The sequence below is a fragment of the Malurus melanocephalus genome, unplaced genomic scaffold, assembly GCF_030028575.1.
Source record: "Malurus melanocephalus ecotype Western Australia unplaced genomic scaffold, MMel_1.1 scaffold_210, whole genome shotgun sequence".
Classification (NCBI taxonomy): Eukaryota; Metazoa; Chordata; class Aves; order Passeriformes; family Maluridae; genus Malurus; species Malurus melanocephalus.
This window is the reverse complement of record NW_026623442.1, coordinates 214,495-239,811: the sequence shown is the minus strand read 5'-3', so window position 1 is coordinate 239,811 and position 25,317 is coordinate 214,495. Positions and strand designations below refer to the sequence as shown.

General features: G+C 40.8%; 1 protein-coding gene across 1 annotated transcript in view; it reads right to left on the bottom strand.

Moving 5' to 3' along the window:
• Positions 1-25,317, bottom strand: part of ALCAM (activated leukocyte cell adhesion molecule) — a 110,428-nt gene that overhangs the window by 23,127 nt on the left and 61,984 nt on the right. The window contains exons 2-6 of the mRNA XM_057373919.1: positions 9,955-10,055; positions 7,041-7,260; positions 2,791-2,855; positions 2,349-2,436; positions 1,308-1,490 (exon numbers count right to left, since the gene is read on the bottom strand). Coding sequence (XP_057229902.1) covers positions 1,308-1,490; positions 2,349-2,436; positions 2,791-2,855; positions 7,041-7,260; positions 9,955-10,055 — 657 coding nt within the window. The remainder of the gene's footprint in view (positions 1-1,307; positions 1,491-2,348; positions 2,437-2,790; positions 2,856-7,040; positions 7,261-9,954; positions 10,056-25,317) is intronic.

Genomic DNA, 25,317 nt, shown 5'->3' with positions numbered 1-25,317 from the left:
TAGCTTTAAAGTGATGGGATAGGTGTCTGCAGGTTTGAAATGTCTATGATATTTCTATGGGTAACAGCTGGGCCAGAGGTTTTCTTCTCCACTATTTCTGCTGGTTGTCATTCTGGAAAAAGTAGCTGGTAAAAGACAGCTTTAATTCCAGGTGAAACCAAAGACCAGCTGCTCCAAGGTCTGGTTTTATTTACCCAGGCCAAAACTGATATCTACCCTGCAGCTCAACAAACTTCACCTGTAAAGGAGAAGCAGCTATTGTCAGAACAGAACACGTGGCACCTTCAGCCTGCGGCTTTTGTTTTCAAACAATGGTGCACTCATGCTACCTGGACAAATCCAGTGCCTGAATTTCTTTGTATTCAGTTGGATTACACAGTTATATTCAGTTGATTACACATGTTTGTCCTAACAAACATGTTAAGACCCTATTAGATGCTGGACTGTATACTTAGACCCCTTATCATTCCCAAAACATGGGGGGGACTTATCTCTTATGAGGTACTAGCTGAAGTGTGCAGAGAGGTAACGCTTGACTGGACATATTGTCTGTCTCCCGTTCCTCTACACCCTGCTGTGACCTGCTGCCTTCCACAATMMTKCAGAAGGGAAATTTCAYAAGACTTTGAAATGYCTCTTCCCCTGGTCTCTGAGTGCTGCCACCTCCTCTGATCCTCCCTTGCCAACAACCTCTTCTGTTTATTCAAAGGAATGACATGATTTCCACATCACTAACACAGTAAGGAAGCTGCTTTAGAACACAGTCCAGTTAGAAACAATTATTTACACAAATACATTAAAAGTCTATCAGTATTCAAATGATGCATTTTAAATGTAAAACACAGCATCTTACAGCTGTAAAGAAGCATTTTGTGCAAGATAGACAGCGTTAACTGCTTGGTGCTGACTCTGCAAAGATGAAAAACATTTGAATTTGCTACAAACTGTATTGTGTATTTACTCCATAATTCAGGGGCACAGAGAGTCACTCTAATCAACCACTACAACTTCTTTTAAAATTCTCAAAAGCCCAYTTCACTGTAACTTTTTATGGCTACCACTTTTCTCTTGCCAATGAAATCTTGATAATCAGTATTCTATAAGAAAAAAAAATCTCAGGTAAATGTGAAGATAATAATAATCACCTGGACAATGTACTCAGACCTTCTTGATGCAAAGCAACTTTGAAGAAACCATTTCAATAACSAAGCAGCAATGGCTCTCTGATTTTGTACAGTTTCTGGTTTTCCATTCCCCCGCCCCAGAGGTAGACTTTGCACAGCAAAAGATGCTTTTTGATAACTTACAGTGAACATCGAAGACAACTGGTTCAGACTGCATWGTCTCCTGTCCAGATGGTCCATGATAAGTCACAATGCAAGAGAACTTGGCATTTACATCTTCCTTTGTTGGCATGTACTGAAGAGATGATGTCAAGGTGTAGAGTCCGGTTGTTTTGTCCACAATCTTTTGCAAATTTATGACCACAACTGAAAAGGAAAACATGTTTCAGTTTCACACAGACAGAATTTGAAAACTTTTTCCTGTATGCTGTTGCCTGCTCTGTATTTATGACCAGGCTGAAAATGTACAAGCAACATAACACGTCACCCAAGAGATTGTGCAAAGTTTTCCTCCAGTATTGCAATGAGGTATACTGGGAACATTTCACCAAAAACACGCTCCTAACCTACCAAATATTTTTAATCAAATCCAAACAAAAAACTAGTTGCAGACTGGTGAGGTTTTTAATGTGAATCTCAGCCTAATTCCTACGACCAAAAGAAAGCCTCAAAAATGATTGTAAAAAATTTAGGATCAGATTTAGTTTTTAAGAATCCCCTACTTTATGGAAGGAAAAATAWTGTAGCCTGATCAAATATCAAAGTTGAAAAGAAGGAAAAGCCAGAGTTAAAAAGAAGGAAAAAAAAATGGTTGTTGTTACATATCCTGGAAAAATAAATAGTTGTATAAGATGATGGTCTGTATGGCTCAAAATATTGGACCATATAAAGTATGTAATTGAGACAGTTAATACCTTATAAGAAGCTGGAAATTAGATACAGGTTTCTATCAACCACATAGGCTCAAAACCAGCTTTGTGATAGCATTAATAAAGACAATTGCCTTTCCCTGATGTGGTTTTAAAACTGGAACAAAAAGAGAAGGATTATGTGGCATCGCTTGGGTGCTCTGAAAGGCCTCAACATCTCCTTCCAGTTGTGTCTTTCCATTTGAGCAGTTTTTCTCAAAGGAGGAATCCATTAGAATAAAGCAGAGCAACCCTTACAAGCACARCTCCTCATGCATGCACCCATCCAGGGACATTGGTCATTTCCCAAACATACCATCATCCACGGGCTGCAAAACTCTCCCGTTTTTGTACCACGTCACATTGCCCTCGGGATAACTGTCCCTTGAAACGCACTCCCCAAGCTGCAAAACACACAGGAATTAGCCACTTGTTTCCTCCACCAGGTTTTAACACAATTCTGCTTTTACTTATGCCGTTTTGGGTAAAAATTTCTCAGAAGTTCAAATGGTTAGCCTCAACAGCTTTTCTTAAATAGGACAAATCAAATCAGTGAGGTACAATTTGAAGTGGGTGGTGGGTCTAAGATCAGGATAGGAATAAACAGAGCAGTGGCAAGGCAACTGCTCAGTGCTCAGCCTGGCTGCAGACTCACAGGCAGGCTCATTCACTCTCTGAGCCATCACCTCTGTTCGGGCTGTAAAGGGACTTGAGGCAGCTGACAGGAACACAACTTTGAGGGAGAATGCTGCTCTTACCATTTGTAGCTTCTCTGTTTCTAACACATCTGCTTGATGTAAGATTTCTGGTTGAGAGGGTTGTTCTAAAACATAAATAGGATAAAAGTACTAGTGAAGGAAGCGCAAACAGCTGTTTGAAAAACAAAAAAAATACTAAAAGTAGGTGGATTTTTGAAATTTAACAGAATAATCTAGCCTGACATAGTCTTACATATTCTTCCTATTAAAAGAAAAAAAGGTGAGGTACTTCTATTTCAATATTAGCAAATGGATTGACAAGAACAAACTTTCCCTTTAAATGTGTCACCCCTTCCGTAATGAATTCGTGTATTCTGATGACACATTTTTAGCCCAGACAGACTAATTCACCACCCAGGAGGAGAGAACCTGATCTGATCCATTGATTTATAGGATACACAGGCTGGAGAAGGAGCCACTGGTACAGAAAAGCAGCTTTCCTGCAGATATTACTGTMGCTGAGCYGTCAACATTATAAAGGAACAAATTCAACCTAATCATTCTTCTAATGTTTATTTTTCCTAACTGGGATTATTACACTTAAGAAATTCAGATGATAGAGAGAAGTGTAATTATTTTAATCAATTCTGAGTTAGTTATGACTCTCTTAAAAAAAATAAACCTTTTCTTCAGTGCCAGTATGTCTTCTTATTTACTTTTATTATGGTAGATGGACCTTTTAGCTTGCCAAAGTGGAGGATCTATCAGTGTTTCCATCATAAAAGACTACTTTCTAGAGACTATATAACTTGTCTGTTAAAACAGTTTGGCCTGAAGCCCGGAATGCAAATTTTTATCTCCAAAAGAGACAGTTTTCCCAAGAATTTTAAAAGAAGAGGGGAAGAGTGAAGTGAAAAAAAAATACATCAATGTCTACACAGTCAAGGAAAGCCTCTACACCCTATCCTTAAACAAGTATATTTTTACAGATTGTAACAGTCTCAACCACGTTGGTTTACAGAACCCTTTCCCCAAATCAATCTTCCCGTGAAATACTCTGTGTCAATAATCTCAGCCCTAAGTGAACTTCACCACTGCCTTGCCAAAGTCTGTGCCCACACTGGTGAAGTTCCWGATGTGCAGATGCTGTCAGAGGGAACAGCCCCCGTGTGTTCTCCCAATAACCCATTTGCTGTGTGCGTGTTGCTGTGCACATGGACATTCTTCACCTGCGTGGCTGCATCAGGATGGAACAAAAACAGGTCCAAAGGGAAATGAAAGTGAACGAGAGAAGCCACGCATTTTCAAACTACTTCACTTGTGGCAAAAAAACAAAACCAAACAAAAGAAACAGTCAAAGCTACACATTAAGACCAGCAGATTTTCTTCAAAGGACTAWTAAAGATCTTTAATTTCAGGACATACATGCATGTTTTATTTCTCTTTTGTTAGCTTTAAAGGAAAAAGTTTAATCTTTTTCATGTAAGATCCTGCCAAGGGCAAAATATTTTCATGTCAATTCAAGAAAACATGGTTTTACAAGACCATCAACAGGCCTTCTGTGTCAGATTTTCGGGTCACATAAATGGGATAGCCTGTCCCAGTCACCAGCTGATCCCAGACACCTTCCCCCACCTCAGCTTTCTTTTCCTGTCTCACCTCCCTCAGGACTGGGCAGAGAAGATCCCATTTTTGGTGCATTGGTGATCCCACAAGGGAAAGGGCGGCCCCCTTGCTCCATAGCTGCTGTGTGGGGGTCTCTGTCCCCATTCTGAGGGCTGTGTCCCCATTCTGAGGGCTGTGTCTGCATTCTGGGGGCTCTGTCCCCGTTCCAGGGGCTCTGTCCCCGTTCTGAGGGCTCTGTCCCCATTCTCGGGGCTCTGTCCCCGTTCTGAGGGCTCTTTCCCCGTTCCAGGGGCTCTGTCCCCGTTCTCAGGGCTCTTAGTCCCTGTTCTGAGGGTTCTGTCCCCGTTCTCAGGGCTCTGTCCCCGTTCTGAGGGCTGTGTCTGCATTCTGGGGGCTCTGTCCCCGTTCTGAGGGCTCTGTCACCGTTCTCAGGGCTCTGTCCCTGTTCTGAGGGCTCTGTCCCCATTCTCGGGGCTCTGTCCCCGTTCTCGGGGCTCTGTCCCCGTTCTCAGGGCTCTGTCACCCAGCAGATGTTCCAGAGGAGAGGCTGCCACCCGCTCTCCGGGAAGAAGAGCTGCCAGCTCTCACCGCTGCTGCCCGTGCACCAAGGTAATTCACTGCAAAACCCTTCCTGGGCATTTACCAGCTCAGCGTCTGAAGCGAGGAAAAACGCTAAACTTGGCAGCAAACGCCACTTTGGTGGGTTTGCAACTTCAGCACGCTGCTTATCTCCCGGCTTAAGAGCTTGCCAGAGTMCTTTACAACTCTGTATCAGCCTCAYAATASAGGGGAAAAGAGTTCGCTGCCTGCAAAAGCCAAGCGCTGCTGCAGCAGGACRGCAGCTCCTGTCCGCTGGGCTGCTCTGCTCTGGGGGATGGCCATTTAATTCCACAAAAAAAGTTGCTGACAGGATCCATCTGGAAAGCTGCTAGTGCTTGTTTGAGCAGGCAGTGAGCGAGGAYAGCAGGTGGTACCTGCACAATGAGCCATTCCAGCTCGTTAGCTCTCAGTTAATCAGGGGGCACAGGACTGAACGAGCTMCAGAAAAAGCCAGAATCAGTCAGGACTTCTGGGATGCAGCTGAGCTTCAGGTCCGCAAGATTTTGGTTTATGAGGCAACCTGTGGCTCAATGAGTTAGAATCTCTGCTGGTTAAATAAATGAAGCTTGCCAGCTACTCTTAACTCTCTTACAATTAAAGCAAGCAAGCAAGCAAGCAACTAAAAATGAAAACTTCAAAACCAGACTCAAGAAAATGAAATGCAAAGAAAAGTTAAGAGAACCATAAATAAAGTTCTGACTGCTAAGTGAAAAAACGCAAAGGTAATTTTTCTTGCAGCGCTAAGTTAGCCATGTTACATGCATGGCATCCTCCCTTCTTATCTTCCTTAGCAAACAGAAGCTTTCTCTATTAGTATTAATGCACAGAATAAACCAGACAAGCTGTGCTCCATGGCTGAGTTAGCATTGTGTTAATACTTAGTAGAGCACACAGTAATTCAAGCAGTTAGCATTTCATTTCGCCATATATCACTGCCTCATCTACATATTTACCACTGTGCAATAAGTAAACATGATGATTCTTTATCATTTCCTCTGAAGCACTGTGTTCACTGTGCRTGCTCTGAGCTCACTCCTCCCCGCTGTCATTAATTCAATTGTTCTTGCAGTCAAATTGAAAGTGAAACGAGGGAATTGCTATTGGCTCCTAATCGAGCTTTAAACTCACCTATGTGACTGACAGCACAGACATCACTGAGGACTCCCTGACACCTTCTACCTGAGAGAAGCAAAAGGCTGCCCTTCCAGAACATGGATTTGTGTTTTCCAAGAAAAGCATGATCTCTTTGAGACTGCATTCAGTTTGTTCCCACAACACACTGTGACTGTGTAAATCTGCACGTGAAGAGCAGCAAAGGCCAAAAGCCATATAAAAAAGTGAAGCTGAGGAAGATAAGACACTGCAGTCACATCCCTGTGTCCCTAAAAAGCCACAATGGATATGGATTACACTTTTACTCTGAATCAGCACCAGGAAGGGACCAGGCTTGTGCTTTTGAGCTCTGAGCGGGGCTGTGCCTCGCAGGGCTGGGGTTTCACTGCAGAGCAGCCTACAGACAGGACACCAAACACTGAGAAACCTCACTGTGCTTGAGGAGAGAACAGCAGACTGCTACTTCTCCTTCCTACCATTCAGCACGGGACAAAACAAGCATTTGGGGCTGGTGGCTCGTTTTCCAGCCTCCTGTTCTCTCCCTTTGCCCTTGCAGCTGCTCAGAGCCACTGCAAACCCCTCACCTGAGCTGCTCCTACAGACCGCACACAGTTAATGTTTCCCTCTTGCAGAAAAAATTTGCTCTGAGAACAAATGGAAAATAATCAATGCTAATTTTACATTTTTCATTTCCAAGGCCAAATGACATCACATAAGTGAGTCATTATCAAAGCCTAAAATTCTCTTTGAGCCAGCACTTACCATGAATAAACTGCAAGTGCAGGCAGTCCCGTTACATAAATGCCACCAGTAGATTACATTTTTGAAAGCTGYAGAAATTTGCTAGTCTTAGTAATTTACTGAGCCAAACCTACTTTCTTGGCTTTAATCCTGCCTTAAACAAAAGTTTCTGTAATTTATGATTCAGCTGCTGATGARTGTTAATGGTAGTAACAACTAGATATACTTACTGAAAACTTTGACTATCGTCGGCTCTTCGGAAACATCATCTTCTGTAACKAGCATGCATACAAATCTCTTTTCATCACTGATTCTTGCATTCTTGATGGATAATGTATAGTTTTCTGAGAGATTCAACCTGTCTTTGTAGTCTGGTACATCATCATACTGTACATTTTTTTTTGTTGATGATCTGAAGGCAATAAATACTGGAGATCCATTTGGCATTTCCTATAATAAAAGGAAAAACACCTCTATTTTGCATAAACTCTCATTTAAAAGTTCCTGATGATTTGCAACTGGCACAAACCCATAATTTAAAAAAAGATCTGAAAACTGTATCAGATGGCTTTTTTTTTTTTTTTTAACTGATTAATTTCTGCTGTACATAGAAGAAATTCAGTATAATAAGAAATTCAGTATAATAAGAGAGTTAGTTTAAGGCTGCCATGGTACACATTGAGAACATCATCAGCAGAAATTATTTCAATCCTTTGGCTCAATCTCAGCATAGCAAAGGGCTTTCTCTGATAAAAGCTGGTGTTTTTGGCAGCATTGCCACTGTCTGTATGAAAAAGTATTTGAAATAGAAGCATGTGTGAGCTAGTCTCAACAGCTTCAATTTCCTTTTTTTCATTATTGCCTCATATATTCATATTGTTTGTTTGGGATATTTAGACTTCATTCCAAATGCAGGATTTAATCAGGCGTAACTGCCTATTTTATTCTAAATTAGGTTTTAGCTTTTYTTTTCCTTTGTTTTTAAAGGACCCRAGAGCTTGTAGCATGGGAATATACATGCAATCAAATATTGTTAATCTGCAAAGTATCATTTTCTAGATATCCTCCTTATGCTGTTGCCTTCCCAAGAAGGAACACAAAGTTGACAGCCTTGCACAAACCTCTCATACAAAAAATTTATTTTTATGAGGGATGAAGTTACAGAGGCAGTTCTACAGGATTTGGTTCCTTCCTCCTCACACAAACACATGCACAGAGCAGGGACAGACACTGCCTTTATTTAAATAGAGGTGAAACACTGATTCTATCTTTATGTTCAGTATTGTGCTGGGGGCTGGGAAAGGTTTCCATTCTCTTTTATCCCTTATACCTTACAGCACTGATATTAGCAGTGTTCCAGCACAATACCTCAGCTTGACTGCAGAGCCCACAAAAGCATGATGATGCTGTGACAAGAGATGAGTGGTGTCAGCTGGGCAGAGAGCAGGAGGCGTCATCTCATTGTGAAGTTTAAATTCCCTTAAAACCTTTCTACTTAAAAGCTCTCTCCTACTTTTATGTCTTGRAGTTTTCTAGATGTCTGTCACACAGGAAAGAAAACATTGTCTTGACTCGAGACACAAGAMGTGCAAATGAGCTCCCAACTCCTACAGCTCACTGAAGCAAGAARCACCAAACATGGTCCAAGTCTGCCAGTGGCTCCACATTCCCACCAGGAACCCAAATWGTTCCTCACAAGGCAGAAGAGAAGAAAACAGAGCTCGTCCTTCTTCCAGTGAAATAATCACCTAATCCAACCCTCCTCTTTGCCCAAAACAATTGTTGCCATGCTGTGAGCTGTCCTGGGAGAAATGGTTCCACTTTCACTTGGTTGTGTGGGCTGTCAACAATTGCATACAATAGCACTCAGATGAGCTTTTTTTTGTATGTTAATTTTTGTGTCCCTTTCTGTTTAGAAGAAGCTATAACATCTCCACTTGTTGCTTGTCCAGACAATCCAAATGAAATGGAAAAAGATAATGTGCTTCTTTTTTTCAGAGTATCCTTGCATCTTCAGAGAGATGGACTTGTGTCTCCCCAAGAAAAGTCAGCAGACTGAAAGAGATACTGCAAAATGTAGGCACTCCAGAATGCTCATATGAAAGAGTTTTGCTGTCTCTTTTTGGGAAGCATTCTCCCCAGACTTCTGGCTTCATTTCCCAAAACGTGTTTGCATAAAAGGAATTATTCGGTGGATGTGGGCTGCAAAAGCTGCAAACCTGAAGGTGAAAAGGTAGGAGCTAGGGGAAAATAGGACTCCTCCTGCCACTGGAAGATCATTCTGCTGTAAAATAGGCTGGTGAATGCCATTTGCAAAGAGAGAGAGATAACTACATTAATTTAAAATCCACTGTCAAACTAGAAATCATCAGTTATTGCAGGTACATTTTGTGTGAGCACAAGAGGAGATTTAGATGAACTTCACAGAGGCAGGAAAACCATTTGTCTCAATGTCTCAATACCAGTCTGAGAAGCAAAAGGGRCCTGCTATCACAGTGTTTTTATCCACATTTGACTTTGATATGCGGATTCTCCTTTTGACACGGGATACTGATCCCATCCAGGAGCAGCTGATCCTGAGGTGTTCCTACTGCAGGCTGAGCAGCACACCTGGAGAGCACCCCCATTTTTGCTTCTGTTCTGTGCCAGAAACAGCAGAGTGAAACCACCAGCAATGCTCCCAAGGTCAGCTCTGCTCTCTTCTTCGCCGTGCATTGAGCCTGAAACAGTTGTGAGTGACTGTCAGATCCACCAAAGGCAGGGACAGTGCTTTCCCAGGGATGCAGCACTCTCTGCTCCAGGCAGCAGAATTCCAAAGTGCTCACATGCACAATGATGGCTCTGGCAGGTGWGCAAGACAGAGTGGGGACAGGATAACACACCAGATCACTGATACAGGCTGGCAGAGAACTCCTGAATAATTATTTCTCTTCAACAATGAGATTAATTCTTCAAACCTCTAATCTGAGCTTGGCTGAAATCATACAGCTTGGAATCTTGCAGTCTTRACAAGCACAGGAATAAATGTCTTCATATATAAGGCAGATTCCTRTTGTTTGGAATCTTATAATCTCACCCATGCACCCCAAAAATACACATCATCTTATAAGAGCTCTAATAAATACGAAGATCAGGTATACTTACATATTTCCATTTTCCAAACATAAGACCATCTGGTACTTCTAGAGGACAAGGCAATGTAATAGTGTCTCCATATACTGCATTTACTGTGTACAATCCCAGAGCTAGAGGAGAAACAGAAAGAGAGGAAACAATTTTRAGTATTTTCTTGAACTCCCAGTTCAAGATATTTGGTTCACACCTATTCCAACAGCAGCTCCTTTGCAAAATGTTATTTTCTAGCATGTAGGGTTTATGCTCAAACCTATAACGAAAGAGAATTTCTGTCACTAAATTTGTTAAGTAAATGTTATGATCTTTTTGGACTCATGTTTCCTGCCAGGRTAAAGTGGATTTCCAAACAGGACTACACCTGCTCAACCAGATGAATATCTACACTACAATCAGGATTGTCTCAAACTTCAAATGTACAAAGGRAAAATCCCTAAACCTTTATTTTCTTCTGGTCTGAAAAACCAGCCAATTCTGCCTGGAGAGGTTACATTGCAGCACAATATTGTGAGTAGGCCAGTAAAGAAGTGATACTCTGACTGCTGAACATTAAAAATGTAGGAAATTAGGAAAGAGAATGATGATAATAAAATGTGTTCCCCAAAATTGGGGGAAAAAATCCCTAAACTAGTGTGCATATTTAGATTTTGGAAAAATGAAGTGAAATGCTTCTATGAATTATTTAAGAACAGCTTTTTTGGAAACCTCAGCACAACGTTATTGTGCTAATGCATATAAATTTACAGAACAAAASTAACCCACTTATTTTCATTGTCCAAAACATGTGAATTGAATAGAAGCAGCAGACCCTAAAGTGATGAAATGCTGAAATTCAAGGAAGCTTAAAGGGGAAGATTTACAATTTGCTATATTTGCTACAATGCAACTTTGCTCCTCGTTTCCTCCGTGTCCTCTTGCTTGCTGCTCCTTGCACTGGAGATGTTTTGCCTCTGGTGCTTGCACACAGAGAGTGTGCTGGCTGCCTGCTCTCACCCCCACATCTGTGATTTCTGTCAGATTCTTTGCCCAGAGAGTCAGGATCTTCCCCTTTGCTGCCCCTTCATTTGCAACTGTAGCTTCAAAACCAAGGGCTTGCTGCCAAAGTTATGTATTTTAGAGAGAGGAATATGATGCTGTTGATGTAGCCAGGTGTTTCTGAGGAAAATCATCCATTCCTTCTAAAAACATTAAGTTTTCTGGAGATTCAGCCCTTCCTTTTTAAAGCTGGAAAAAGAAATACRTTCCCATGCACCCCCAAAGACCTGAGTCACAGATCCCCTTGCTTTCCCAAGTCCTGAGGCAGCTGCTGGGAGGGCCTGACAATTTCATGGAGTGTATATATGTACTCAATAGGGAGGTTTTTCCAAGGGATTGTTTTTTGTATTGAAGAAAATTATGCCTTTTCAAAGAGCCAAACACTGAATTCCTTGCCTGCAACTGRAAAGAGAAAGACTCCAGGGCATTTTTCTTGGGTGAGGACTTCAGAGCTCAGCTTGTATTTATCACATGTATCTCAATGACAAATGAGGTTGTGGGGCTTGTGCTGTGTGGCATTGCACAAAGAAACAGTATTCCAAAATCTTGCCTTCGAGAAGCTACAACCTGGATGGCACCACACGGTTAAGGCAGAAAAACAGGCTGGAGCTTAATGGACTAAAGGAACACAGGAGATAACAGGCATGACTACCTGCATTTATCTTAAACTTCCTCTCCTTCTCACCACTTTTTTTCCACTAAAGCACTGGAAATCTCTCTGGTTCTATTCCTTCATCAGTCACAAACATGTTTTAGGTTCATTATTCACACTTTAAGGACTCGATGCTCTAAGCTGCTATTATGGCTCACGGAGAGCAGTGGTTTCCTAAATGACAACAGCGGTCATTCCACTAGATGGTGCTGAGTAAGAGCAATCTTTAAAAATGAAACAAGGATTTTTAAAGAGATCAGATAACTTCAAATTCATGGAAATAGAAGCAATGTTTTACAATACCAAKCTATAAATGGAAGTAAAATTCAAAGCTGGAACAAATTTTTCTCTTGGCCCTTTCTTGCACTCATTCTGATCACCAGGACGGGAGAAATGCAACTTTGGTTTTGCAAGTTGAATCCTAATTTTCATTTCTGCTAGAGCCAGAAAAAGCTGTCCTTTTTTGGTTCTCTCTCATAAGAGCAAAATTACAACAGACTTGCAAATATATATTCAATCAGTAAACTGGCTAGTACCTGTTCAAATTTCACCTAAGTGTCATTTTGTAATTTGAAATCTATAATGGTATTTTGCATCACATGAAAAAGCAAAAACTGCTCCTCCAATTTGAGATACTCCCTGTTATTAGGGGAAATACTTCACATAATAAGAGGAAAACAAAATGATCCCTTAGGACCTGAAATGCTGTTTGCTTCTAGATGCCCATTCAGTCCCTGCAAAATTGCTAAGGGAGCAAGTGTACACCAGTGAAGACTCAACAGCCTCATGAGGGTGAATGAAAAACTCTTCCAGAAAAGGTCTTCATAGCATTCAGAGCAGGTAATTGCTGAATGGCCTGATAAAGTGAAAGACTGCCCTCTGATTTTAGAACTCTTGCAGCTGAAAGGCATTTCTTAAAATGGAYAAAATCAAGACTTGCCATAAATTCTGCCTATATTAAAATCACACTGTTTTCTATTAATTTGTTAATACAGAACCAAAAAGACACAGGTTTTACTTTAAATACAGCAAAATAGTCCTTACAAGAATACAAAAGATTTTCCTGTAAAATATTCTCCTCCCATTTCTGCAGCAACAAATCTAGGACAGTGAAGGAGTGCAAATTAATTGACTAACTGCAAACTTTCACTGCAGAAACTGCAAAAATGGCCCTAACAACCCATACATTTAAGAAACAAACAAAAACCCACTTCAGCAGAATTGAAATTCMTCTCTCTGTTGCTATTAGACATGTTTGTAAAATGGTGGGATGAAGAGAAGAAAATTACTGCTTAATGATATGACAGTGCTTGCCATCAACCATCATATTCTGATGCCTCTTTATATAATTTCCAGCTCATTCTAAGAAAWCACAAATGAAAACAGGATCTACAAATACCTAACAAATTGCTCCATGCCCTAACACGATGCAGGGTCAATGTCAAGGCCCTGACTTCTCATTAACTGCAGGAGGGCGCAAAGATGGCTGTAGGGAATAACATTACATCACTGGACTCCATGTCCTGCCTTGCTCTATTTCTGGTGCACCTTTCTGTCACTAATTAAGAGCTCAGCCAGCTTCCTTATGTGATTTTCAGATGTTGTCTTCTAAAACTCAGCCAGTGCTCTTAATAACACTGCTAATTCAGAGGCAGGAACTTGTCCCACGTACACTGAGAGCAACTCTACCTGCTAGCTCTGAATTACACCTAGATCACTTTCCTTCCATTTCTTTACAAACATAAGAGGCTTGAGCAGGCTGAGATTTACCTTATTTTCCTCTCTTTGATCCAGTGCTGAAGAAACTCTGAGCTATACAAAACCTYTCCACACAGGTTGGAACACAGGAAGAAAGGGGCAGCTTCAGGAGGTGTGATGGCTCAGAGAAATCCCAGCAGGACACTGGTAAATTAAGATGACAAAGCTATTGATGCTTTTAATTAGAGTACTTTCCCTGTCCCCATGGCAGTGCTAGCTGAATCATTCTTTGTCCKGATCTCTGCCTGTTTTTCACAAGGGAGGAACCAAACAGTACGAACATATTTGAGGGACAAAACAGAGAATCTTGAATGGAAGCTTAAAGGCAGAGGAGGAGCTGTTGTTATTTTAGATCCCCATCAAAAGTACATGAGGTAGGTCATACTTTAGACTAATTATTAGTTTTAAATTAACAGGAGGAATGGATAGAAGGAAAGGATAGGAAGGAATGAAATGAAGTTGAGTTAAAAATATAAATTGGAAAGCTGATGTTTCTCTAAGGAAATAACAAAAGCTCCACGTGAAACTATGAACTGGTATCTGAACGCTCTGACTAGCAGAGGCACAGCCCAATACGCATCTGCACTGGCCTGCACAGCAAGGTTTGCTTCCAGCACAGTGGAAATCCGGGCAGCTGAACCTCCCTCAGTACTTTGGAGYCCACCGATTCAAATGATGTTTTACATCTACAATGACATCCTGTATTTGCCTTTGCAGTTATTTTTTACTGCTGATGCTTCTGCCCTGGCAGGTTCAGCAGTGTCGCTTTTTATTGYGCTTGCTGGACCCAAGGAGCAAAGTCTCATTACAGGAGAACAGCAGGACAGGCTGGCTGCTGGGGCTCTTTGCAGCAATCAGCAGCATCAAGCAGGGGAGGTCAATTAGCAGCTTCTGCAATGGCAGTATCCACACTCAAGAACTATTATGYCTATTTAGCACCTACCTCAGAAACTGCAGTTAACTACTTTGGAAACTCAGCATCAGGATTATCACTCCAAATCTTTACTTGAAGCATTAACCCTCCCATTTTTCCTCCAGGTAGCCCAGACTGGCCCAGACTAAATATAATCTGGGAGGTTATAAAGCTTTGCCTCAAGAAATAAATATTTTATTGTTTGCTATCATCTCTCAAGTAGCAATATTTTTCTTTCTGCCCTCCACTTCCTAAAGAGATTTCAGCTATTCAGGCATACAGCTATTTAGGCATACACAAAGGTCTGACTGGGCATCCACTTAGGTACCAGCCTAAATGGCTCCTACTGGCCTAAAAGATTTATTTCAGGAAACATCAGTGTTTCACAAGACCATTACGTGTTCTTAAGATTGGGAAGGCACCTTTTAGAATCATAGAGTTTTTTCCATTTAGGTTGGAAAAGACCCTKTAGATCATYRAGTCCAACTGTAACCCTAAYGCTGCYRAGTCCACCACCCAGCTATGTCCTRAGTCTTTAAATTCCTCCAGGGATGCTGACTCAACCCTTCTCCTGGGCAGTTTGTTCCAGGGCACAACAGCCCTTTTGGTGAAGACATTTTTTCTAACAGCYAAGCTAAATGTCTCCTGCTGCAACTTGAGGCCATTTCTTGACTCCCATCTGTSTACAGTCTGCTTTTAGGTGGCTTTAGAGGGTGATAAGCCTCCTATTTCCCACATTAAACAGCTCAGCCACTTATTACAGGACCTGTTCTCCATACCGTTCACCAGCTTCATTGCCGCTCAATGAACATGCTTTTATTAATAGTAATTTTTTGGTTTTTTTTTTTTTAAAGACAAAACAGTATATGAGTGACAGCTGTGTGTTGGTACAACAGAAAATGTATTAGAAAAAGCTCTCCTGCTTTGGATGTGACAAGACTTGACAGCAGGGACTTACTTACTGTCCCAACTGTTGATATCTAACTAAAAGTGGAATTTAACACTGAAAAGTATTTTTCATTCAATGAAAAGCATTTTTTGGAGAAAAAAAATTAAGAGTGTTTACAAAATCACAGACTGAGGTTGGAAGTGACCTCTAGGGGCCATCTCATTAGCCATCTTTGTGGAAGGGTACATCACTGCTTCATGCCCAACTCTGTTTACCAAAGGATCTTCACTCCAGAGCAGCTTCCCATGCTGCATGGAAGCTGGACTCCTCAGGTAAGGTTCAACTTTTAGTTACAAAAACCTCCTCCTCCCTCTCTTCATTGTATGCAAAAAGTGACTTTATCAGCAAGTAATTTAGCTGGCTTTCAAAGTTTTCACAATAGTGGGTGAAGGGAAGACCATCTACAGCAAACACATCATGGCCCTTGCATTTCCCCACCTGGACCTGATAAAGTCAGCTGAAAAACAAAACAAAACTGGTATGGATGTAATGGCTCTTTAAATCATCGTTTTTGCTGAGCCACAACAGCCAGGGAGTCCAACATCACCCGGCCTGGAGCCTGCACATCTCTGCAAGAGAGATCTGGCTGTTTTCTCAACAAGCTTATCCTTGTGATCCAGCCTGCTCTGCTGAAAACAGCCTCTTCACATGAGCTACAGCAGGCAGCCTTAGGCACAGCTCACACAGCACTCAATCATCTTCTGACATGGCACAGAAAACACCAGATACACTTCAGTGTTATCAAAACTCATGCATGTGMCACCCCCCATTTCAGCTAGGTGGGTAGGACCATTTGTATGCTGGGCATGAAAATAGGGAAGCAGGGCAAATGCTTCCAAGAAAATTCAAACATCAATTATCTTAACAGTACAAATATGATTAAAACAAAGGTGCATGTGTTTGCTGATATGTTATCTGATACAGGCTTTATAAACAGTATATTGTTATCTCTACCTGTTTAAATAGTGAAATAAACCCACACACCAGTGACTAGGTCATCAAAAGGACTATTAGCTACAAAGAATCATCAGTACTATCCAAGGGGGAAACTAATTGTAGATAAACATACACATCAATACTTAATGCACCAAACACTTTTAAAGCAACATTACTGAACTTGCTGAAGGGTTTCTTATTCTTTATCACAGTGTTTCTTCAATTAGTTTTAAGCCCGAATAATATTAAAGCCCAGGCAATTTTAACACCAAAGGAAAAAAAATCTTTAATCATCTTATAAGCACTGATGGAACAGACAGCAATTACTCTTCAGAATCCACACAGCTAACTTGAGCTGTTGGAAGATGTGAAGTAACTTGCACACTTGGGTCTGTTTGTGGTTTGGTTTTGGAGGGTTTTTTGTTTGATTTTTATTTTTTTTTGTTTTGTTTGGTGGGTTGGTTTTTTTTGTTTGGTTTGTTGGGTTTTTTTGTTTTGTTTTGTTTTGGGTTTTTTTTTTGAGGGGGGAGGAAGGGGAGAAGATCCAACTAAAAACATGGTTGTGACTCTGGAAGATGTTGAGTTGCTTTTGACAAGTTTGTCAGATAAACACCCACTTAACTCCTATGACACAAGTAGAACCCACACAAACAGGACCACTTATGTACTTCACACTGATTTTGGCAACTGCTTTAATAGGTTAGAGGTGGGGCTTGGCACCCAACATCAAGGCATGGGACGGTACACATCAGGAAACAGGCAGGGCATTTGAAGCTAAAGAGATACTGAAAACAACAGACAGTAGGCATAAAATGCCATCAAAATTCAACTATCATTACCCTACATAAACATTAAGGGTGTTTAAAACACAGTTTTTCTTCATGAATGAGGAAAAAAATTCCTGAGGAAAATATATGCCATAATTTCAAAAACCGTCTTTTTTAGGAATACTAACAACTACTCCTTTCTAATAGCATACAAAACAAGAGTCTTCGTTATCAGGAATGAGCTATAATTAGAAACTCACTGAGATAACTTGTCCCATCTGACCAAGGCTACACAGGCTCCATCACCCAAATCAATAAAGAAATCCTCAGCCCATTCCTTCAAGAAGACTGAGGTCATTGAATACTTCTCCCTGGCTCTTTCCTCCACAGTTCAGCCAGTCTTGAATGGCAAGGCTGGATAGTTTTTCCACACATGTATATAGTTTGTCTTTCTGTGTAATGTGTGAGCTCCAGGCTGAGCCTGCATGAGTTGAGGTCCAAAATCACATGGAGCACCTTAACCACAGTTTTCAAAGTCCTGCAAGATGACCAAATAGAGCTCTGAGTGCTGGGTGCCCATTCACAAACCGGACTACTGAACTGTTTATTTCACTGAGGGCTACTTCTTTTCCACGATTTCAAAACATCCAGCTGTTTCAGCATTTTGGTGGCTATTTTTCTCACTTCCCAAAGCAGAAAACGTTCCATCTCCGTGTCCTTTTCTATATGATTGGCATGTAGCTTGATTTGGAACTACATTAGCAGAAGYTTTTGGAAGGATTGAGGGGAATTTCTCTGCAAGGCAGAGGTYTTAGAAAAGTAGGTCCTTCCAAGAGCAGATGGTGTTGTAGAGGATACCACAGTGCACAGTTCACAAGGATTATCATCACTGCAAGCTCTACCCTAGGGAGGTTCACACTGATCACTCTGAACATTTATCATCATCATTGCTAAAGCAGTATGCTGGAGAACATACAGAAAAGAAGCTTTTCATTCTGAATGTACCCAAACACCTAGATTGCATCTAAATAATGATGACTAATAATCTTTTGTGAGCCTAGTAACTTCAGATATTATATATAAAGCAATAACCATGACATTTTCCAGATCATAATCATCAAAAGTTTCTAGAACTTTTGATAGGTATGCAAAAGAAATTTGCACATAGTCATACTCCTTTAAAATGTGAATGGCCATCATTAAACGCATTATGGTTGTCATTTGAAGTAAAACAGATACTRCTTCCAAGTCAGCAAAGCTTTCAAACAACATAAAAGAGCTGTTCCTAGCATTATCCTCTGCAAAGCTTCAGACTAAATGAGCAGTTCAAAGCTCAGCAACTGATGCAAAATGTTACAGCAAAATGAGCTACTTGTGTCAGCACATCAACCTTCCTCGGTCCGATGTCCAGCTCCACGGARACAAAGGAAACTGCTAAGTCCAATAGCCCTGAAATGGGACCAGAAAAGCTCCACTTTTTAATCCACTCCCTTTTAAATCAGGAAGGCTCCAAAATCTACTGACGAACTGCGAGGAAAGCCCATGAAAGCCACCAGTGCCTTTATAGCACATGGGCTTTGTTACATCAAGATTTTCCTTCCAAAGAGAAGGACCGAAGCTTCTTTTCCCAAACCACCACTCCAAAACATCACCTGTGATTTCAGTGGCCTTCTAATCACACCATTTTATGGAAACCCTAGGTTTTGGCTCAGAATTATCTCTTTCTGGATTCAGTGTTAATTCAAAATCAGTCATATTTGTGGATTTAAATTTTCAAGTACTTTGAGTAAATCTTACAGGCTTAAAAAAAGTTACATATATAGCAGTGTTGCTGTAAAGAGGAAAAATGCAGTGTAATTCCAAGCAAATATTTACAATTAGAGTAAATTAGAACACACAACTACCTACTTAAAATGCTTGAATTAGTATAAGGCTAGCAAACACAACCTTTCTACAAGATCCAGGTGGAACCACATCAGAAGACACATCCAACATTGGCAAATCATGGTTAGCATCAGAAAATACAGCTATGACCTTTTTGAGCACCACACAGTGGGGAAAAAATGTTCTTTCCTACAGCTGATGCTGCAACTGAAAGACCACAGTTAATGATTTACTTTGATGCAAACTTTCACAAAACATTGCTTAGGGTAGTTCTCATAATTCAGAGGAAGAGACAAAATGACTAATGTATCTTCTTATAAATACTTCTGTCCAAGATGTAGCCACGACTAAAGGAAACTATGATCAACTTTTTTTAACATACTAGAAATTTGAAAATAGTTTATAAAAATAGTTACCAACATATGGTGTGATTTTTTTTCAAGTGGTCAGGCACATCTGCCAGGGAAGTGAGTTATAACTTACCAAAGTCTGATGATGCAGAGGTGAGAAGCAAATGTGACTCAGGAAACAGTTTCTGAGTCAATACTGCAAAGAATTTTTACTGTAAAGAGTATATCTAATTAGGCAAAATGGGATCAACAAAGCCTTTGTGGTTTGGTGAAAGTTCCCACTGTTTCTGAGGTTAGCCCCTGGCTGCTCCTGCAGCATACTTCCGATATGCTTCTCACTGGCCCTTCTAATGCACTTTTCCATATGTTAAAACTACTCAAATTGTTTTTTTTTTTAATTTTCTCATTATACTAGTCAGCAATGCTGGTGTGTATCCAATAGCTTAAATGGACTTAAAGTTTCTACTAAGTCAAATAAAACCTGTAACTCAAAAATAATTACCTAAAAATCCCCACTATATTTTGTTATGAATATTTTTTTCCTATTTAAAAAAAAAAGTTGATGGACACTAAAAATAAAATCTTTTGCCTTTTGTTTCTTCCTAATTTGATATTGACAATATAGAGCAATATATCCCACAGGCTAGTAGAGTGGAAAACCCACATTATTTACACAAATATGCTGAATAAAAGGCTAAACAATGCATGTTTTCATACTAAAATTATGAGAAGTTTTGTTTTGGTGTTCTAAGTAAGATCATGCTGCCCTGTCATCCTAGATTTTAAGTAAATGTCCAATTGGTAGTGCGCCAGGGGGGAAGATAAGGCCTGAAAAAGGAGGATGAACTTTGTATCCCTCCCCCTGCATGTGCTGCAGTGAGAGGTCTGGAAAAAGGGGATGGAGGCACCAGAGGGGAGATGGCAAAGCGGGACCAAGTTTGGGGTGGTTGACATCATCACCTGAAAAGATCATTGGAGAATCAAGACCCAATTTGTTAATAAGGTAGAACTTATAAAAGGGGAAGATCTCGTGACTCAGTGTCCATTTTGGGTGTAGCCTCAGGAGGAGGCTTTTGTCTGCCCTGATGTACCAGGGGGCCTGTTAGGCCTGTATTAAAGTTGTCTGTTCTCATTCTCTTAAGTTTGTCTGGCCTCTGTTTCAGATTAGCCTGACTGATAAGGCATCAATGGATCTATGCTTCAACTCTTGCATCAAAACGAGGGAAAAATGGTTCAAGCCTCAGCTTTTGAAAAGCAGCCAAAAAGCAGTATTTTCCTCCCCCTGGACACACACAAAATTACAGCATCACAGGGGAAAGTCTGATGCTGAATCCACCTACTCCCAATCAAACACACAGAGGGGCTCCATGGCCACACTGCCAGAGCCAACAGCAGCATTAAAGCAATTTGATTTTCCTGACTTGTTCTCTGCACTTTTTTTACTTCCATTCAGTGAAAATCGYATGGATAATATCCCCAAGGTTTGGCAGTAAAGTAATAGATAATAATTACCCACATTTCCCACTATAAATAGAAATTTAAAAAAAACCTCAACAACCTGATTTTCTTGCTAAGTGAAAACTTAGTTTGTTTWTTACAAAATGTGAACTTTCCAAAASATGTATATATTTTGTATACTTATTTAGGCTTGAAGRAGTCTCAGGAGCAAAATCAAAGTACCGTAAAGCAAATAATATTGCAAAGTATGAGGGAAAAAAATATCAGTGATCACCCTATTTAAAAGTAAATGAATGTAATGGGAGAAAAAATAGGAATTAGGGYAAAACATGGCAAGTAACACAAAAAATTAGAAAAAGTGATGTAGTTAAATCAATGCCATCACAGTCCTCCTATGCAAAGAAAACTCAAGAGCMAACAATTTTCCTCCTCTTCTAAACACTCTCCTCCTGTGAGTTGTCTCCTTTCTGCCTAAAGTCAGAAGGAACAGGCACTTCCCTTCCGCCTGTCTAGGATCTTTCCAAGCTGCAAAATTTCCAAGTTGAAAGGTTCCAGCAATATAATTTTTTTTTTTTTTAAACCATGCCTGTTGTTCCTCTACTTCAAACATGATTTGCTCTGTCAAGAAATCCTAAAAACAGAAAAAGTCCAGATCTCTACTATTGACTGTTCCAGATCTGGGAATGAACCTTTCTCCATTGTCTGCACATCCACCTGGGCATTAATACCCTCATGCAAAAYTATCCTAAGGTTYAGCTCCCCAGCTTCTGCCGTATTCWCCACCTGCAGCAAACAGGGTTTCCAGCAAGCAGAGAAGACCCTGTGGAGAGAAGCTATGATTTCTTGTTTCTCTTCATCAGTGCTCTGAAACACTTGCAAAAAATTCAACTGTATTCCTGTACATCCCATACACMCCAGTAAGTAAGAAATAAAATATTTGGTGAATGCCAAGTTTGAGCAGCAACTTGCAGAATAGCACAAGGCACTGACATTCTACCAAGACAGGTACCCAAAAATCACATATCCAGCACTGTGTATCACAGAAAAGTGTTTTTCCCTACCTGCCCTTCATCAAGGCAGTGGGATCCACAGCTAATTAAAAGAAGATGTTCTGCCACACCTACCTTACTGCAGTCACTCTTACCAGACCTGCTGCTTGCTGGTTTTAACAGTCATTCCCAAGAAACCAGCTAGATTTCATGATAGACCAAATAATAACTTGTGAACATGATGTGTATAATGCGTACAGAAAGTTACTTTATGTGAATGAGCTTCATTTACTTGTGGTGAAATAAAACAAAACAAAAAACCCCAAACCAAACCAACAAACAATAAAAAGACCTTACAGAAGGAACAAATTTAAAGGGCACAGATRAAGGACAGATTTATCCTTCTGTGACAACAAGTGGGTGGAAAAATCTGTCCATGCTTTCAACAGAGCCTGTTGGACAGACAACCTGCAGCTGACAACAGGCTTTTGGCTGCCCTGTCCTTTTCCCAGCTGCTTTCCCTGCTGATAAGGAAGAGGACAGAACAATGCAGATGAGATGAATGCAGCCYAGCCAAATCATCAACAGGTCTTTGTTACCTGGAAACGAGACCCATCATTTCCCCGATAGCACAGCAATATCGGTGTGAAMGGGGAAAAGCTCATTGAAAGAATATTGCTGTAAATCCTTATGATTTATGCTAAAATAAGTGACTGATATCTCCTCTGTGGCTCTCTTTAGATTTAATGGGCTCCTCACAGGCACAGTTTTTTAAATTTCATGCATGTCTGCAGCCAGGCTTGGTACTGACTACAGTCTCCTGCCTTAGGAGGATGAGCTGAAGCAGATGTGCCCTTTCACAAATGGGAGAAATCAACACCACTTTCATTTCTGAGTGTTTTCCCTTTGCTGCCTTCCTTAACCTTTATGGTGGAAAGTGACAGGTGTGTCAAGAGCAAAAATTGCAAKCAAYAAAYAAAAACAAAGAGTTGAGGYWACACAGACTCTTTTTCAGTRGTGGAATGMAGACAGATTTGGAGATACCTAAATRTGGTGTRACTCCAGCGCCCATCACRTCTACTTATGGACATTACTGACATGTAGGAAACGCTGCCAAGTGTCAGGTTCTGCTTCCACCTCAAATGTATTTACATTTCTACCTGCATATACAAACTAGCATCTGATGTGCTATCACTTTTCTGCTTTGCATGAATCGTTTATTGTTTTTACGAAAAAAAAAAACAAAAAAACCAAACCATTGGTTAAATAATTCTACGTGCATAAAACAGTGCTGGAAGGGACCACACCACAGCAGCTCAAATCTGGTGGATGCAGTCACAGCTCACAGTGATTTTCCATTATAATATAACATTGGAACATACAGGTACTGTCCAGGTATTGAACAAATTGCTGCAAGWCTCAGCTGCCGTCTGGAGAAAACCATGAAAGGTTAGAAAATGCAAAGCATGATTCCTATTAATGCTTTAAATTAATATTTAAGGAGTTACTTTCTAGAATTTTAAAACRTAGGCATTGCTTTCTGCAAATACAATGCTGCAAAAAAGTTTAAAAGCAGCAGGATACATTGCAAGGCCCGTGTGTAGGCCCAAAGAGGGAGTTCCTGTCAGCATGTGAAAACAGAAGCCGTAAAGAAGTTTAAYCTTTCAAATATTTATGCACATATTTATCTTCAAGAACAAACAGTGCCACAGCATGAAGAYGAAGACACAAAAAAACCAGCGTTGCTACTAGAGAATGGTTATGCTGACTAGGCTTCCYTCCCTGTTATTATAAATCTTGTGGCAGCATCCTGAAAGCCCAGGACCCCATTTGTGAGAAAATACAGAGATACAACCAAACGATTGCTCAGGGATCCAGCCTTATGTGGAGCACTTTAGGATGCCCCCTGGAGCTGCTACACGTCCAGCAGCCACTAATACCACTGTTAACCCCATCTGAACGAGCCCCCAGCTCCAGCCTTGTGCCTACGCCACCAATAAAACCTGCTACGTGCTTTGCAGAAAGAGAGAAACTCTGACAGCCTGGGTCACACTGTGGGAAATGCGTTTTCCACACACAGCTCACGTCAACACAGTCCTGGAGAGCAGCAGCAGAAACGAGAGCAGCTGCACAGGCTTTGGTGGTTGCAATTTCAGATTTTGATCGGAACGGCCAAGCAAACAATTCCTTGGGAGCAGCTCACCTCAGGAGCACGGCTCCCGGCGCAGAGTGGCTGCACTTATGCTGTCACTGAAACTCTGTGAATGCCCATCTTGGTGTGAAAGTCACCGATTTCCCCTTACAAGTGTCAGAAACTCAGCAGAGGAGGCAGCCGTGTTGTAGTCAGTGTGACAGCTGCTGCAGCGCATCACGCTCCCCTACACCGCCTTAATGCCCAGCTGCACTTTGAGGTACATTTGAACATCTTGTTTTGACCTACACATCTGGGCAATAGTTACCAATTTCCCTGTCGAGGTACTGTTGCTGCTGCTGCTGCCCATATCACCACTTTTCACTGAGCAGGAACACAGAGGATAAGACTCCTGAGTTGTTGCTTTGATTTGTTGCTTTTACCTGCTTTGGAGCTTTTACCTGCACGGTGTTAGTCATCCATTTTTTGACACTAATTATGTACTCAGAGAATTACCATCTTGCAACCATCGAAGAGGAGGTGTTTGCTGTGTAGCCCATTTGTGGGCAAAGCACACAAGCTGCTGCAATGCTTGGCTGAAGAAAGAGGAACATAACCATGCTGGACACCAGGCAGAAAACACTTCTGAAAGACAAAAACAATCTTACAGCTACCCCAAGCCATCCCTGAGCATCTGGATGGGTGCTAGGATGGCTCAGCGGGTCAAACAATCTGTCTGCCAAAGAAAAAAACTTGTTGTGAGGATGCAGAACATTTTTAGCTGTCTCCAGCTTCTGTAAAAACATGCACTAATTAGCAAAAATATTTTTTAAAAAAATTCTCCTATACATAATAATTCTAAAGACAACAACCTGGAAACTAATTAATAGTTCTGGAATCCCTTTTTTCCCCCTCTTTCTGGAGCACCATCTGGTGCCCTTCCTAAAATATCAAGGCTAGAGAATTATTTATGTGAGCTTTGACCACGTCTGAACAGCTCACGGAGTGATGTATGTTTTTAATGCCCTGATACTGACAACAAGCCTTTTTTTGCTAAATTAATGGGAAACAAGTGTTGCACAGTGAAGATAAAAATGACTTTGTAAAGTTTTATTTTTTGGAAGTTGCCTTTTGTAACAGATGAAGGTCTTTGCAGAAATGTCAGTGTCAGCTTGTCTGACCAAAGGGAGGGATGCCACGGCACACGTGGTGTGGGTTGTGTGTGCATGGTAGAATCAATGGTACTTCAACTCTTAGTTGGGTCTTGAGAAACAAATAAATAAAAAAACACCTCCCCCAAGCCAGCCCCATTGCATACACAAACAAAACCGGAGAGCAACCCCTGTCACCCTCCAACAAAAGATGAGGGTGCCTTTAGCTTTTCACAGGTACAAATCAGCTTTTTAGGCTGATTTGTTTAACTTTTTTTAATATCTTTTTCTTTTCCATAAATGCATTTGATATGCAAATTCACACTGAAAAACAGATGTTCACAGCCTAAACCAAAACACAGAATCAAAGAATGGCTTGGGATGGCAGGGACTTTCAAGATC